Raw genomic sequence first — 18,305 nt, forward strand, 5'->3', positions numbered from 1 at the left:
CCCCTTTTCCCCAGTGCCTCTCACCAACACTTTCTAATTAACCTTGTTAAAGAACAGTTGGGGAGGGGCACCTGGAGGGCTCATTCGGTTAAGTGGCCAACTCTTCAGCTCAGGTATTGATCTCAGGGTCGTGAGATCAAGCCCTGGGTCTGGCTCTGCACTTCGCAGGAGTCTGCTTGAGTGTCTCTCCCATTCCCTCCCCCTCCGCCCCTTCCCCACCCGCACCTGTGTGCACTCTCTCTCCAAAAAAAAAGAACAGGGAAGATGTAAGGAGGGATGAGGGGTTCTGAGGAGAATGAACCCTCTTCCCACAGGGGAACTAACACCTCATACAGCAAGCTTCTGCTAGAAATAAGGATGCTTTATCTCTAAAGTTTTTACTTAAAAAAAATTTGTTTCTAACATCATAGAAAAGCCTTATTTTCTTAAAAAGATTTTGTTTATTGATTTGAGAGAGAGAGTGAGCGAGAGAGAGCACAAGCAGGGGGGAGGAGCAGAGGGAGAGGGAGAAGCAGACTCCCTGCTGAGCAGGGAGCCCCATGCGGGGCTCGATCCCAGGACCCCAGGATCATGACCTGAGCCGAAGGCAGATGCTTAATGACTGAGCCACCCAGGTGCCCCCCAAAAAAGCTTCAAATAATCAGAATATCTGCTTCTTCCTACCATGGTGGCAGTAGTCTTGGAATTGGTTAGAGTAATAGCTATAGTATTAGTAATAGCTGATACTAAGAGCACATACCATATACCAGATACTGTTCTAAGGACTTTTTCGTAATTCATTTTTATATTCTGGATCAATATCTCAACAGATTTGTATCTTTCTCAAATTTCCATCTCTCGGACATAAAAACCAACTGAAAGATTGAAAAAATTATTAGGAATTAATATCAGGTTTCAAACGTTCTTTGTAAAGTGTCACGATAGAATGTCTATAGCTAAATGTGCCTTCATTTCTTTTGAGGATATGAAATGGGAAAACAGTTATTAAGTTGCTCCAGAAGGAATTTACCTTCAATTTCAGAAAGATCAGGAACAAGGTGCCAAAGCACTGTGAGCAATCCTCTCTGCCAGTCCTTGCAAAATGAACTGATAGTCCTCCTTGCCCAGGCTAGGTCAGAGGTATCTCAGGGGAGAGCGAGTGTTTTCCCTCACACTGTGATGCTTCCCTAAAGAAAGGCAGTTGGTAACTGTCAGAACCATGCTAAATCTTGTGAAATCAGCTCCATGAAGTATAAAGTAAACTCTCCCATGAACTTGTTGATTTTAAGTTCTCACTTCTACCATTTTGATTGGTAGCCATAACATTCTTTTTATAATTGAAACTGCATTTGTGTTTTTGGTATTATTTTATGAATTTTGAAAACCCCAAAAACACAAAACAGAAACCAACAACCATGTATGCATATTCCTACAATCAAGAATTAACAGAAGCGCCTGGGTGGCTCAGTCAATTAGGCTTTGGACTCATGCATTCAGCTCCAGGTCATGATCTCATGGGTCATGGAACTGAGCACTGAGTCCAGCTCCAGGCTTGTTGGGGAGTCTGCTTGAGATTGTCTCCCTCTGCCCCAAACCCACTCACGCTTGCTCTCTTGCTCTCTAAAATAAATGAATAAATCTTTAAAAAAGAATGAACACTGTTGTGGAGGGTCCTCAAAAGTTAAAAATAGAACTTCCCTATGATCCATCAATTGCGCTAAGTATTTACCCAAAGGATACAAAAATACTGAGTCAGTGGGGTATATGCACCCTGATGTTTATAGCAGCATTATCAACAATAGCCAAACTATGGAAAGAGCCCAAAATGTCCTTTGACTGATGAATGGATAAAGAAGATGTGGTACACACACACACACACACACACACACACCAGTAGAATATTACTCAGCCATCAAAAAGAATGAAATCTTGCCATTTGCAACGACATGGATGGAGCTAGAGGGTATTATGCTAAGCAAAATAAGTCAGTCAGAGAAAAGCAAGTACCATATGCTTTTACTCATATGTGGAATTGAGGAAACAACAATTGAACATATGCGGGGGAGGGGGAGATAAAAGGGAAACAAACCATAAGAGACTCTCAAAGATAGAGAACAAACTGAGGGTTAATGGAGGGAGGTGGTTGGTGGATGGGCTAAATGGTGATGGGCATTAAGGAGGGAACTTGTTATGAGGAGCACTGGGTGTTGTATGTAAGTGATGAATCATTGAATTCTACTCCTGAAACCAATATTGCACTGTATGTTAACTAACTAGAATTTAAATAAAAATTTGAAAAGAAAAATGAAACAAGCAATGTCACAAAACAAGAGCTAAAATGGCCACAAATATTTGAAAATATTCACACAAAGTATAAAAAAGTGCAAATTATTACAAAGCAAATATAAAATTAGCCTTTCAAATTAGTCAAAAATTGAAAATGATAATCTTTCATCCAATGTTGGTGAAAGATGAACAAAATTGTCATTCTGGCACCAAAAGGAAAATTGCTGATGTTAGAGGAAATCAGTTCAGCAAGTTTTTTCGGCATAATCTAGAAATATAGATGAAAGCACCAAAATTGTTCATGCCTCTTGAGTCAGTATTTTCCTTTTATGAATTTACCCTAAGCAAATATTCAGAGATGGGAAGATGAGATGTTCATCAGAGCATGTTTTATTTCAACAAAATACTAGAATTAACTTAAATATCCAAAAGGGATTGATGAAAGGTGTTTTCAAAACATTAAAAAAAAAAAAGGAATTAACACTGTTAACAATTAGGCATGGTTTTATTGTCTTTTTTTCTATTACCTACTTCTTAAACAATTACACATGAAACACATGCATACATTCTCCTCTTAAAAATTAGAACAACACAGATCAAATTAGTGTGCATTTGACATCTTTTCCTCAATCTTGCTGCTGTGTCTCTTATTCCCCAGAGCTAACTACCCTATACACATGTTCAGTGTGTAATGTAATGTCCTTTAAGGCCATTTTTATATTTACATGCATTTTATCTACATTACATAAATGTGTTATGTAAAGACATAATATATTACATGCATGCATATAAATGTATTAACATTAATATACAAGTGGCTAATTGAACATAAAAATAAATAAAATACGGTAAGAATAGTTATGCAATTTTGTTTTTCATGCAAAAATGTATTTTTGAGATATATCCATGGTGACACATAGATAAAACTTGTTCCTTTTTAACTGCTGTAGGGTTTTTGTATGACTATATTTCACTTTATCCATTACTCTACAGATTTGACATATAGATTGCTTCCAATTTTTCATTTTTACAAACATTGCTTCAGGGAACATCCTCAAACACATCTTTGTGTACAGGCACTAGCATTTCTCTAGGATAGATACCAAGAATTAAAATTGCTAGACTATATACCACACTAATTACTTTCCTTCAGTTTCTTGACATTATTACATGCGGCCAATTTCTAGTAACTGATTGCTTGAGAATTATGTCAAAACAAAATTTCTGGGCGCCTGGGTGGCTCAGTCGTTAAGCGTCTGCCTTCGGCTCAGGTCATGATCCCAGAGTCCTGGGTTCGAGTCCCTCATCGGGCTCCCTGCTTGGCAGGAAGCTTGCTTCTCCCTCTCCCACTCCCCCTGCTTATGTTCCTGCTCTCGCTATCCCTCTGTCAAATAAATAAATAAAATCTTTAAAAACAAAAACACACAAAAAAACCCCAAAATTTCTCTCTTTTGTCCATCTCTCTCCAGTGTTGACTTTGGCTCAGTAGCTATTCGCTGTCTGTCGCTCTCTCTTACACACACACCCCTGTCCTCTACACAGCGATCTCTCTTTTTCCCACAGGACCCAGGTTCTGGGGGGGCCCTGAAACTTACCTAAGTTTTGAACCCCTCTGAAAAAACACAAAATTACAAATCAGGATAGTAATCATTTATTCCAGAATGAGAAGAAACCCCACCTTGAGCACTACCGACATTTGGGTAAGATAAATTTCTTTTTGAGGAAAGAGGAGGCAGTTGTCCTGTGCATTGTAGGATAGTCAACAGCATCCTTGGCCTCTACGCACTAAGAGTCAGTAGCACCTCTCCAGATTCGACAGCAAAAAATGTCTCCAGACATTGGTAAATGTTTCCTAAGGGGTAAAATTGCCCCCTCTCCTCCGCCCGCCCCAGGTTGAGAAGCTCCACTCAAATCCTACCCACACTTTGTGAGTATAGAAAAAGAAGGAAGACTTTCTCGCTCCTCTTATGAGTCTCACCATGTGTAAATCCCCAAACTTCTTGGAAAATTAATGGCAATGAAAATTTCCTATCTATCTTACTCATGGACATATGTGCAAATACATAGCCATGTTAATAAAAGTAAATATATCATGACATAATTGGGTTTGTCACAGGAATTCAAGGTTGATTAAATACTAGCAAATCAAATAAATCACTGTGATTCTTCATATTAAAAGATTATGGGACAAAGATCAAAGCAGAAAAAGAAGCATTCAATTGTTTTCAACACACATTCATGGTCGAAATTTCTAGGAAAATACGAGTAGAAGAAAACTCCCTTTAACCAGGAAACGGTGACTCCAGAACCCTTTAGCAAACTCACGTCCAATGATGGGATGTTTAAAAATATTATTTTAAATTCTGGAACAAGTCAAGGACGATTCTATTACTCCTTCTATTGAGGCACTATGTTGGAGATCTTAACCTCCTAAACAGTTAGGAAAATTGAACAGATAGAGAAAAAAATAGATAGAAAAAAAACAGATAGAGAAAAAAAAAATAAAAATTTAAAAAAAAAAAAGGAAAACCAAGACTGGCTTTATTAAGAAATCTGACCTAATAACAACAGAGAATTGCTGTAGGCACCATAATGGCTCCCCAAAGATGCCCACATCGTACTCCCTGGGACTTGTGAATAGGTTACCCCACATGGCAAGAGGGAATTTATAGCCGTGATTGAGGTAAGGAGCTTGAGATGGGGTGATTATCCTGGGTCATCCAGGTGGACCCATATAATCATGAGCGTCCTTAAAAGAGAGAGACAGGACAGTCAGGATCAGAGGGGACGTGAAAATGAAAGCAGTTGTTAGAGGGAGAACAGAGCTGGAGGCTGGCTAAGGAATGCGGGAAGCCAAGGAACGCGGGAAGCTACTCTAAAAGCTGGAAGAGGCAAGAAACGGATTTTCTGCTAGAGCCTCCAGAAAGAACACATCCCTGCCGAAACCTTAATTTTAGCTCCATGAGACTCATTTTCAGGACTCTGACTTCCAGAATTAGGAGATAATGAATGTGTTCTTTTGTGCCACAAAACGCATGGTAATTTGTTGCAGCAGTGGTAGGAAGTGAATGTAAATATAGAGTCTGTTCTGAGAAAGAATAGAGAGCCTGGCAAGTTGGCTGGATATAATTCCAGAGAAATCAAACGCCTAAAGGGAATAGACAAAAGTTTACTTTTTTTAGGAGAAACCATATGGGAATATCTTTAAAAACACAGGGTAGGAAAGAGTTTCTTTTCTTTTTTCTTATATATATATATATATATATATTTTATTCTTATGTTAATCCCCAGCCAACATCATTGGTTTTAGATGAAGTGTTCCATGATTCATTGTTTGCGCACAACACCCAGTGCTCCATGCAGAATGTGCCCTCCTCAACACCCACCACCAGGCCAACCCATCCTCCCACCCCCCTCCCCTCTAGGACCCTGTTTGTTTTTCAGAGTCCATCGTCTCTCATGGTTCGTCTACTAGGAAAGAGTTTCTTAAGACAAAAAAAAAAAAAGTATAAATCATAAAGAAAATAAAAAGATTATTAATTCATACATATTAAAAACTAAGGCCTTTCATAAATCAAATTCACAATATGAGCAGGGAGGGAGAAGCCACATAGTAGAAAAAAAAAGATATTTACAACATTTAAAATAAACAGAAGCTTAGTATCTGGAATATTAAGAGAATTCCTATGAATCTGTAAGAAGAAGATACACAGCTCACTAGAAAAATGGGCAAAATAAATAGGCATTTTGCACAAGGTGAAACATGAATGGTCATAGAACATATGATAAGATGCTCAATTTAATTCATAATTAGAGAAATGCAAATTAAAACTTCAATGAAATGCAGTTTCCTAATTATCAGATGGGCAAAAATTAAAATCTGACATTTGCATGTTTTGGGCACTCATCTATACCGGTAAGAGTTGTGTAGATTAGAACTGCCAGTTGGGAAGCAGTTTTCCCTCATTTAGCATAGCGTACCTATCATACAAACCAGAAATTCACGTCAGAGAGGCAACCCAAAGACAGTCTTTCACATGGGTACTTGTACAAGAAATATTTTAGCACCATCGTCACAATAGCAAAAATCTAGAACCAACTTCAATATTCATCAATGGTAGGATGAATTAATAAATCACAGTATAATCATTTCATGGAATATCATACCACAGGGAAAATGAATTAACTACAGCTAGAAATTCAACATTGCTGAATCTCAAAAACATAATTTTGAGCAAAAAAGACAAATTACAGATGGATATATATACAATGATTTCCTCTGTATGACTTTTTTTTTGAGAGAGAGAGTGTGCACGTGCAACTGCATGTGCATGAGCGTGGGGTGGGAGGGGCAGAGGGAGAGAGAGAGAGAGAGTCTCAAGCAGGCTCTACGTCCAATGCAGAGCCTGATGTGGTGCTCAGTCTCACAACCCTGAGATCAAAACCTCAGCCAAAATCAAGAGTCAGACATAAAAAGTTAGACATTGCTAAATTAGACAAAAAGAATCTACAATGTATCCATGTAATTCACTATGTTAAAAGATTAAAGGGGAAAAATTTTATTATCTCAACATATGCAAAGAAGCGTCTGATGAAGTTCAATGTCTATTTGTAATAAGTTCTTAGAAAACTATGAATGGCACTGAAGTTTTTGAACTTGATAGATGCTACTTATCAGAAACCTGGAGCACACATGCTAACTAATGGAGAAACTTCCTATTCCTTCTCATTAAGATCAAAAGACAGATGCAGGGGGGTGGGGGTGGCGGGGCACCTGGGTGGCTCAGTCCCTTAACCGTCTGTCTTTGGCTCAGGTTGTGATCTCAGGGTCCTCGGATTGAGTCCCACGTTGGGCTCCTTGCTTGGCAGGGAGTCTGCTTCTCCTTCTACCCTTCCTCCCTGCTTGTGATCTCACTCTCTCTCTCAAATAAATAAATAAAATTTTTTTAAAAAAGCGGGAGGGGCGCCTGGGTGGCTCAGTTGGTTAAGCGACTGCCTTCGGCTCAGGTCATCATCCTGGAGTCCCGGGATCGAGTCCCGCATCGGGCTCCCTGCTCGGCAGGGAGTCTGCTTCTCCCTCTGACCCTCCTCCCTCTCATGCTCTCTGTCTCTCATTCTCTCTGTCTCAAATAAATAAATAAAATCTTTAAAAAAAAAAAAAGAAAAAAAGAAAAGAAAAAAGAAAAAGCGGGAGAAAATGCACTAAGAGATTTAAAGATTCTGTGCTGTATTTTTTCTGCTTGCCCCACTATGTCCCTCGTCCTCTCCTCTTCACCCTGCTCTGTAGCCTGGGAGATTGATTTCAGATGATTTTGTCCAACTGTAGGCTAATGAGAGTGTTCTGAGCATGGTTGAGGTGGTTAGGCTAAGCTATGATGATCAGTCGGTTAGGTGTATTAAATGCATTTTCGAATTATGATATTTTCAACTTACAACGGGTTTGTTGGGGCATAGGCCCATCGTAAGTTGAGGAATATCTGTATATGAACATATTCATGCATATCTATACACACATACGTACGAAAAACACATGATTTCTTCCTTGTTTATCTGAAAATGTCGTGATTTTGTTCTTCCGAATGATAAAATTCCCAGGTGACGTGATTTTCTCTCAACATGTTAAAGGTATTATTCCACTATCTTCACACTTTCCTCATTATTGAGAAGTTTGATTTCGTTTAATTTTTATTCCTCTGTAATTCATCTGTCTTCTGGTTGCATTTGAAATCTCTCTGCCTTTGGTATTTCATAATGATGGATCTAGGTGTGGATTTATTTTCACTTATATTGCTCAGAGTTTGTTAGACTTACTGATTTTATTTTATTTATTTTTTTAAAGATTTTATTTATTTATTTGAGAGAGAATGAGATAGAGAGAGAGAGAGCATGAGAGGGGGGAGGGTCAGAGGGAGAAGCAGACTCCCTGCTGAGCAAGGAGCCTGATGCGGGACTCAATCCTGGGACTCCAGGATCATGACCTGAGCCGAAGGCAGTCACTTAACCAACTGAGCCACCCAGGCGCCCAGACTTACTGATTTTAAACATTTTTATCCATAACCAATTCTGAAACTGTCTCGAATGTTCTACCTTTGAATCTTCCCTCCCCCCATTCTCTCTTTCGGTAACTCTTACTATAATACCCTGGATGCTCTCATTTTCTGCCTCCCTCGTATTTTTCATTTCTTTCTCTCTCTGCATTGTATTCATGTTTCTTATCTTATATTCTAGTCTACCAGTTCTCTCCTGTTAGGTACGTCTAATTAGATATTTGCCTCTTCCATTGAATTTTTAATTTTAATGACTATATTTTTCATGTGCAGAAGTTCTATTTGGTTCCCTTTAAAATCATTCTGCCTGCTCATTTTTTTCATAGCGTATTGCCTTTTATGTGTTCAATGCTTATTTTTTTTTTTGGTGTCTATTTTTAAAATCGTTATTTTAAAGTATCTATCAAAAAATTCATCACGTGAAGTCTTGGGTATCTAATTCTGCTGTTGACAGCTGACCAAATGTGTTGTAATTTTGGATTGGGAGTCCTTTTTCTGTGTAGTTTTATATATGGGGAAATATGTGTAGCCTGGGTTGAGAGTCATGGCCCTCTAAAGAAGATTTAAAGTTGTTTTTACCAGTTGCCCCAAGGATCCTCATTGGCCAGGGACACATATTCATGTTAAATTTTTAGAGTGTGGATTTCCAGACCATGAAATGTTGATGGATGAATGAGAATCTTTATATCCCTTGTGATTCTTGAAATCCACATACATATTTGTATTAAACTAAATGTTTTTAATTGAGCATTTGTTTCTTTACTCCAGAAATATTTGTTGAGTATGCTAGGCAGTTGGGGGCACAAAATTGGAAAAGTGACCATTTTTGAGGAGATGGCCATAAAAACAAGAATTTAGGTTTATCATGATAACTTTTGCTAGGGTGTATATATATATATATGGGGCACGCAGCCCTGAAGAACCACTAACAGCAGTTGGAGTAGGAAGAGCAAAGGGAAAGGCACTGCCCAGCTGCTGGTTAAAATGAGCCTAGCATTGTTAGTACAAAAGGAGAATGTGATAACATGACAAGATTCTATGGTTGCTTTCTCCTTAAGATGGCACTATAAACTCACAATTCCTTTGTAGAGAACGAATACGTTTAAAATAACTGCGATTTATCAAAAAAAATTCATGCAAACCTTTTTTTTTTTTTTAAAGATTTTTATTTATTTATTTGAGAGAGAGAGAATGAGAGAGAGCACATGAGAGGGGGGAGGGTCAGAGGGAGAAGCAGACTCCCTGCCGAGCAGGGAGCCCAATGCGGGACTCGATCCCGGGACTCCAGGATCATGACCTGAGCCGAAGGCAGTCGCTTAACCAACTGAGCCACCCAGGCGCCCTAGATTGACTCTTTTAATAACAAGTAAGGAGGTATCTTAAACTCGTTAGATGTAGGTACAATCTCTCAATATATCTGCAGTCTTTTTTATTTTATTTTTTATTTTTAAATATTTTATTTATTTATTTGAGAGGGAGAGAGAATGAGAAGGAGGAGGGTCAGAGGGAGAAGCAGACTCCCTGCTGAGCAGGGAGCCCGATGCAGGACTTGATCCAGGGACTCCAGGATCACGACCTGAGCCGAAGGCAGTCGCTTAACCAACTGAGCCACCCAGGCGCCCTCATGCAAACCTTCTAATATAAACAAAAGGATGGCTTTTGTGTGTCAGACACTAAGTGCTTTTAGGTGTCACTTTCATTTCATCTTTACAGACACCCGAAGAAGTAGAGACAAGGAGTAGTCTGCCCCATTTTGCAGACTAATAATAGGGATCAGAGAGGGTGTAAGTGACTTGCCCCCAGTCCCGAAGCTAGTTAAGTGGCAAGGCCAGGATTTTCTCTGGGACACCCTGAGACCATGACCTGAGCCGAAACCAAGAGTAGGACACTTAAGCAACCGACTGAGCCACCCAGGTGCCCCTGTCACCAAATCTTGGCTGAACCTTTTCTTCTTCCACATTAAACCAGACCTTGCATCAGAGGCCCTATCTTCTCCTGCACTTCCTTCTACACATACTCTCCAACCCAGATAGCAAATTGTAGGAGAGAAGGTGACCTGTGTGGAAAAAGTAGCTTGTCTTTGAAGCACTTGTGTGTTTAGGTAAGAATTTAAGTAAATGCAAATACTGGGCTTAAATTGTCAAGCGGTACCAATTAGCTAGCATGCCTTCTGCGAGGGCATTTCTAAACCTGAGGAAACTATATCGTGCTAACTAGCCTTTCATATTTTCATCCAGCCGAGATATAGTTAAAATGAATGGCAAAAGCAACCTGCAAGGGAAGAGAAGCATCCAAAGAGTGAATCCTGCCAAAAGGAAGTTAAATGAGGAGGGGTAAATTAATCCCCTTACCTTCTACCTCCTCTCTCCTCGTGTATGAACTCCATGTTGTTTCTTAACAACAGGTAACAATTATCTCTTTCCTTTCTGCCCTAACTTAATAACCAGTTGCCAACCCTCACATTTCCCCCCCAAATTCCCAAAGCTGGTGTCCCAAGTAGTATTTATTTATTTTTAATTTCAAGTTTTTATTTAAATTCTAGTTAACTAACATATATGGTAAAATTGGCGGGGCGCCTGGGTGGCTCAGTTGGTTAAGCGACTGCCTTCGGCTCAGGTCATGATCCTGGAGTCCAGGGATTGAGTCCCACATCGGGCTCCCTGCTCGGCAGAGAGTCTGCTTCTCCCTCTGACCCTCCTCCCTCTCATGCTCTCTGTCTCTCATTCTCTCTGTCTCAAATAAATAAATAAAATCTTTAAAAAAAAAATTGGCTTTCGGAGTAGAATTTAGTGATTTATCACTTACATACAACACCCAGCACTCATCACAAGTGTCCTCCTTAATGCCCATCACCCATTTAGCCCATCCCCCCATCCACCTCCCTCCACCAACCCTCAGTTTGTTCTCTATTGTTGAGTCTCTTATGGTTTACTTACCTCTCTCTCTTTTTCCCTCCTTCCCCTATGTTCATCTGTTTTGTTTCTTTAATTCCACATATAAGTGAAATCCTATAGTATTTGTTTTTCTCTGACTGACTTATTTTGTTTAGCCTAATACTCTCTAGTTCCATCCACCTCATTGCAAATGGCAAGATCTCATTCTTTTTGATGCCTGAGTAATATTCCACTGCATATATACACCACTTCTTCTTTATCCATTCATCTGTTGATGGACATTTGGGCTCTTTCCACAGTTTGGCTGTTGCGGACATTGCTTCTATAAACATCAGGTTGCGTGTGCCCCTTCGGATCACTATGTATCCCTTGGCTAAACACCTAGTAGTGCAATTGCTGGGTCGTTGGGTAGTTCTATTTTTAACTTTTTGAGGAGCCTCCCTACTATTTTCCAGAGTAGCTGCATCAGTACTATTTCTGGTTTGGCAACCTTTGGAGCAATTTTGGTAGCCAATAAATCCTCTGGAGTGAGAGAAACTTGGAACCTCTGCCTACGGTTTAATTTGGTATTGGGGGTGGAGTTGGCAGGAGAGCGGGCGAGTTCGGGAGGCAGTAATGAGGAAGGGGAACCCTCTGGAAAGAGAAAAGCAGGAGATGTACACGGGTTTCCCAGGGAAACACACCAGGTTCAAACCTAAGCCCTACACCAGCTGCTGAACTTGGACAAATTCAGTTTCTCTATTTATAAAATGGAACTATCACTAGATCTACTTCATGGGTTGTTATCGGGATTAAGTGAGTGAATTCATATAAAGCTCTTTGAATAATGTCTGAAGATAGTAAGTATTCAATAGATGTTAGCTCTGATTTTTATGATGGATTTATGCAATCCATAAGCAAGGAGGCTGGTGAATGACTTCATTTAGTCACTACATATTATAAACCCCTTGCTATGCATGAGATATTATGTTAGGTCCTGGAGACACAATTTTTATTTCTTTATTCAGCAAATACAACTAAGCTCTGGACAGGAATAACAGGGTGAGGAAATTACAATGTCTAGCATACTGTTGAGTTGGTTCACATCTTGAAATCTTCCTCAATATTTCAACTCTATTTAGGGATTTGATTTGCAAAATTTTGCTTTACTATAGAAGTTTATTTTATTTTCTCCATAAACCTTGGGATGTTTATTTTGAATAGTTTAGTCTCGTTGTTTTCCAAGTAATGTGGTCTTCAGGGAAGTATACTACTCTTTACAGATTAATTTAAGAGTTGTGACTTTTTTTTTAAGTAATCTCTATGCCCAACGTAGGGCTCAAACTCACAACCCTGAGATCAAGAGTCACATGCTCTAACAACTGAGCAGGCCAGGCACCCACCCAGAGAGTTTTGACATTCTTGAGTGGGAATACCACCCAACGCTGTGAGAACCATGGAGTTTTGGCCATACAAAGCAGGAAGAGGTATGGACCTTGGAGTCAGAGAGACCTGACTCCAAGTTCCTCCACTGAACAGTTATGGAAATTTAAATAATTTGTTCACTCTTCTGAGCCTCGGTTTCTTTCTCTGTAAAAAGGGATAATAATATCTCCAATTTGGAGGATGTAAGGAGTGTTAAATTCATTCATTCATTCATTCAACAAGTATTTATATGTTGAACACCTACTACATACCAGACATTGTTCTGGGTACTGAGACTACAAAAGTAAACAAAAACCTGCACGAATCCCTATCCTCATAGCGTTCATATTCTAATAAAAGTTGGTGAAAAATTAAGTTAGCTTATACAAAATAAAACACTTTAAAAATTAATTATTGTATCAATGCATGCCGTGTTTATATCACTAATAGAAGGCCTAAGAAGAACTTAACTGTGGCAGAGTAGCAATTCAAATTAGAATCTGCAGTTGTGTACTGGAGATCTTCGTCTTTCTTTTTTTTTTTTTTTTAAGATTTTATTTATTTATTTGACAGAGGGAGACACAGCGAGAGAGGGAACACAAGCAGAAGGAGTGGGAGAGGGAGAAGCAGGCTTCCCGCGGAGCAGGGAGCCCGATGCGGGCCTCAATCCCAGGACCCTGGGGCCATGACCTGAGCCGAAGGCAGGCGCTTAACGACTGAGCCCCCCAGGTGCCCCTGGAGATCTCCTGAACAAGAAAAATAATGTAGAAATGAGTTAATTGCTAGTGAAAAGATTTTCAAATTACCTTTTATTAGGTAATCTTAGAAAAGCTGTTTGGGTATACAAATATGTATATACAATTTTCTAAACATGTAAATAAAAAGCAGTAGTTTAGTATATCTGCTTGAATTCATATTACTCAAAACCTTACCAAACCATTTATTATAAAAAAAAAAACCCGGTAAAATTGCTTAACATATCCTAAAAATTTTTGGGTGTATGTCCGTAAACATTTTCAAGCTTGCTTTACAAAAAAAGAGTGCAATTTCTAATCCATGTGTTCAGAGTGACTTTCAAAGGAGTTCAAAGGGGGGAAAAAGAAAGTAGCATTGCCTTGTAATGCAGCATTAATTAATACTGACTTAACCCTGGGACATTCGTGAAGAGATCCTTTGTTATCACATATGATAAAAATATTTAAAAATTAATATTCCCTTTCTATGAATAAAACATAGGCAATAAGATTTTATTTTCTTAGCCTGACTTGTTACCATGAAAACACTGCATTCATTCTGCAGATACCAGTGACACCTCACATTATTACTTTAAAAATAATTAATGATGCTTGAAATTCAAAAAGAAACCTGCAAGACTTAGTCTCCTCCCAATACATTCACTGAATGCACAGTTAAATGAGCACATCTCATTTTGCTTGTGCCCTTCATTTGCATACTTTAAAATGACTGCAATACAGTACATTTGCATTTTTAACTGGAACCAAAATTAAGATGAGTGATCTTTGCAAAATCAACAGCCTGCTTTCATAACAGTTGTCATACGCAGAAAGGAAACAAAACGAAACAAAACAAAACAAAAAGCCCTGAGTCAGTATTTTTTGCAAAAGTAATGAAAAAGAGTGCTGTGCTGTGAAGTCATTTTATAACTTATGAAATGGTTATAAGACTGTCCAGTATTCGTTCGTTTTGCTTTCATTTCGATGGAAGAGAGGTATGGCTCTTGTTTAGTTGATCCAATTCAGATCATTTCTTAAAACTCAATTTCGTTTAAATCCTCAGAATATCCTGATGATTGCTGAGTTAAATCTTCCATTTCTGTCAGGAAAGACAAATAAAAAAGAGACAACAGTAATTTTCTCTATTTTTATTGTAGAAAAATACTTAATTTGCATTCTTATGATTTGAGGCTGAGGCAAAATCCCCTTTCAATCAAGCTGATATAATTGGGAAAAACAGGGCGCCTGGGTGGCTCAGTTGGTTAAGCGACTGCCTTCAGCTCAGGTCATGATCCTGGAGTCCCGGGATCGAGTCCCGCATCGGGCTCCCTGCTCAGCGGGGTGTCTGCTTCTCCCTCTGACCCTCCTCCCTCTCATGCTCTCTGTCTCTCATTCTCTCTCTCTCAAATAAATAAATAAAATCTTAAAAAAAAAAAATCTTTCTCTTGAAAGAGAAAAAAAAATCTTTAAAAAAAAAAAAAATAATTGGGGAAAACATTGTTACCTGTGCAGGGTCCGGCTTGGAATTTAACGTCATCGATGGCAATATCACTTCTCACAGACAGTCCCCGAATGGCTTCAAAAATTACCTGGGAAGTAATGCCGTTTGAATTTAGAAAGAGAGTCATCCTGACAAAACAGTACTCATCAAAACCACAATGAGATATCACCGCACACCAGCCAGAATGGCTAAAATTAACAAGTCAGGAAACGACAGATGTTGGCGGGGATGCGGAGAAAGGGGAACCCTCCTACACTGTTGGTGGGAATGCAAGCTGGTGCAGCCACTCTGGAAAACTGTATGGAGGTTCCTGAAAAAGTTGCAAATAGAGCTACCCCATGATCCAGCAATTGCACTACTGGGTATTTACCCCAAAGATACAAAAGTAGGGATCCACAATAGCCAAACTGTGGAAAGAGCCAAGATGTCCATCGACAGATGAATGGATAAAGAAGATTTGGTATATCTATACAATGGAATATTATGCAGCCATCAAAAGGAATGAAATCTTGCCATTTGCAATGACGTGGATGGAACTGGAGGGTATTATGCTAAGTGAAATAAGTCAATCAGAGAAAGACAAATACCATGTGATTTTACTCATGTGGAATTTAAGAAACAAAAGAGATGAACATAGGGGAAGGGAAGGAAAAATAAAATACAAATAGAAAGGGAAGCAAAGCATAAGAGACTCTTAACTATAGGGAACAAACTGAGGGTTGCTGGAGGAGAGGTAGGTGGGGGCATGGGGTAATTGGGTGATGGGCATTAAGGAGGGCACATGAAGTAATGAGCACTGGGTGTTGTATGCAACTCATGAATCACTAAATTCTACCCTGAAATGAACAAAACACTGTATGTTAACTAAATTGAATTTAAATAAAATATTTTTAAAAAAATAAATAAACAAAAACAAAAAAACCAATACTCGTCAGGCAGATCCAGGCTGTGTGGGTCTGGAAGCTTTGACTGTTTTTCAAGCTCCTTTAAGGAAAGAGATACAAAATCACATATTCAAATCTAGGTACAAAAGAGAGTACTTATTTGGGATTTTAAAGTAAACAAGTTACTAGAGGAAATTTAGGTCCCTTTCTTCTGAGATTTCTGTAGTCAATTTCCCAGAAATGCTCACCTAGAAATGCTTCCTGGTGGTGACCTGGTTTCCCCTCCCCACCTAGAATATTCTGGTCCCAGCATTCACAGGGCCTATGAAAGTCAAGGGCTAGAAGTTTAAGCTTTCTTAGGCTCACCATAAATCTACAGTGATACCGATACTAGGTGGAAGAATTTTTTTTTTTAAAGATTTTATTTATTTATTTGAGAGAGAGAATGAGATAGAGAGCATGAGCGGGGGGAGGGTCAGAGGGAGAAGCAGACTCCCCGCCGAGCAGGGAGCCCGATGCGGGACTCGATCCCGGGACTCCAGGATCATGACCTGAGCCGAAGGCAGTCGCTCAACCAACTGAGCCACCCAGGCGCCCTAGGTGGAAGAATTTAACATGGCTGATGAGACCATGTATGAATAGCAAAGCATAATCATTAAGTTTACCGAAAGGACAATGGTTCATTTATCAAGTCAAATACCATAATATCCAAGAACAGCCCCGGAGGAGAGAACCAGTTCCCTAATTTTAGATCCTGAGAAGAAAATAACTGATCAAATATTCAGATTCTAGGGAAAAGAGGTTACATTACCAGTTCTAAAGCTGCCCCAACGACAACGGTTAATAAACCACTGAATACTGCAGGGAGGCTCGTGGGTAATGAAAATGCTCCAGAAGACATATTTGCTCTACTCATTTTATGAACAAATGACTCCCATTGCACTAGTTTATGATTTAAATTAAATCAAAGAATATAAAGTAGATAATTCATAAGCATATGAAACTATCTTGAAATTAATGACTCAAAGAAGCTTTAATGACAGAAATGGGCAAAATAACATTATTAAAAATTCTAAGGACACAATCCCAACAAGAATCCAAATAAGTAAGTTAGAAGAGGGGAAAAATGTCCTAACACATCTAGATAGGAGGATATAGGAGTGCAGTTAATAAGCATTCTGGTTCTCTGGATATCACTAAAATCTGGTTTTTGACCTCCAAGTCTACAATGGAAATATAATAAACAAATTACCTGATGGAATTATATTCAGAATAGTCTGCAGCTGAGCCAAACACTTGATTTCATACAACTTTCTCCTTTGAATTTCTTTAATACTTGAGTGATAACCATTTTATACCATTATGATTTACCCCTTGTATTGCAGATACACATTCTATTATTAAATAACCATGGTTATTTAAGAACTAGATAACAATTTATTTTTTCTTTCAATTTAACTATTATTTTTTTCCAATGGCTACTAAGTTGTTAGGACATAAATACTAAGTTATTTGGAAAACTACTTAATAAATGAAACCGTTATGTATTACTTTTGCATTAGTGACACCAGGAAAAAACTAATGAGACTAAGCATACCATGAACAATAAAATTTGGAAACGTGGTGTTAGATGAGTACGCGGCACATAACAACTCCTACTAAATGTTAGTCAGTATAACGAACAATATAAATGATATAAATATTTCAGTGAGCTAAGAATTTGTCTACCACTTTCTTTCAATAGCATCAAACTAAAAGAACCCAGGGAGGAAAACAGAGAGAGCAGAGGAGGAAAGATTAAGCAAGGAATCCAAAGGAAATAAAATCACTTCGTGTTTTTGATCAATAGCAAGTCAAGTGTGGCTTAGCACTTTATTAAACCCTGAAGAAGGAGCATGATTAAAATTTTGCCACTTGATGCATTTCTTCTACAAGGATGGTCAGATGACTGGAATGTCATCAGGAGGCCACCCACTTACCTCCCCAAAGGATGACCCAAATGTCAGCAATGCTATAGCAGTCTGAAAGTCATCTACACCTGCCCACCCCCACCCATGACACACACACGGACTTCTCCAGCTTTGTTCTTTTCCCTGAACTCCAGTCTCACATCCTACTGCTTACCTGACATACCCATGTGGATGTCTAACAGACATTGAAGACGTTGCATGTACAAAAAACCCCACCTGTTTCTTTCCCTCCTGTGCACACTGCCCCCACCTAAAACCTTCCCCGTCTCAGTAAATGGTAACTCCATTCTAGAGGTTGCTCAGGCCAAAACCCATGGAGTCATCTTTTTTTTTTTTTTTAAAGATTTTATTTATTTATTCATGAGAGACAGAGAGAGAGAGAGAGGCAGAGGGAGAAGCAGGCTCCCAAGGAGCCGGGAGCCCGATGTGGGACTCGATCCCAGGACCCTGGGATCATGACCTGAGCCGAAGGCAGACGCTTAACCATCTGAGCCACCCAGGCGCCCCCATGGAGTCATCTTGATGCCTCTTTCTCTCAAGCCCCACGTGCCATACATAAGTCCCGTGGGCTTCTGATGCATCTCACATCTGGCACACAGCCCTAGC

The 18,305-nt window shown here is 39.2% G+C and overlaps 1 protein-coding gene across 1 annotated transcript in view; it reads right to left on the minus strand.

Moving 5' to 3' along the window:
- Nucleotides 1–13,397: 13,397 nt before the first annotated feature.
- Nucleotides 13,398–18,305, minus strand: part of MAMDC2 (MAM domain containing 2) — a 142,435-nt gene continuing 137,527 nt past the window's right edge. Inside the window, exons 13-14 of the mRNA XM_035029074.1 lie at nt 14,849–14,933; nt 13,398–14,443 (exon numbers count right to left, since the gene is read on the minus strand). Coding sequence (XP_034884965.1) covers nt 14,379–14,443; nt 14,849–14,933 — 150 coding nt within the window. The 3' untranslated portion in view covers nt 13,398–14,378. The remainder of the gene's footprint in view (nt 14,444–14,848; nt 14,934–18,305) is intronic.

Source organism: Mirounga leonina, unplaced genomic scaffold (genome assembly GCF_011800145.1).
Source record: "Mirounga leonina isolate KUSES-001 unplaced genomic scaffold, KU_Mleo_1.0 Mir_224, whole genome shotgun sequence".
NCBI lineage: Eukaryota > Metazoa > Chordata > Mammalia > Carnivora > Phocidae > Mirounga > Mirounga leonina.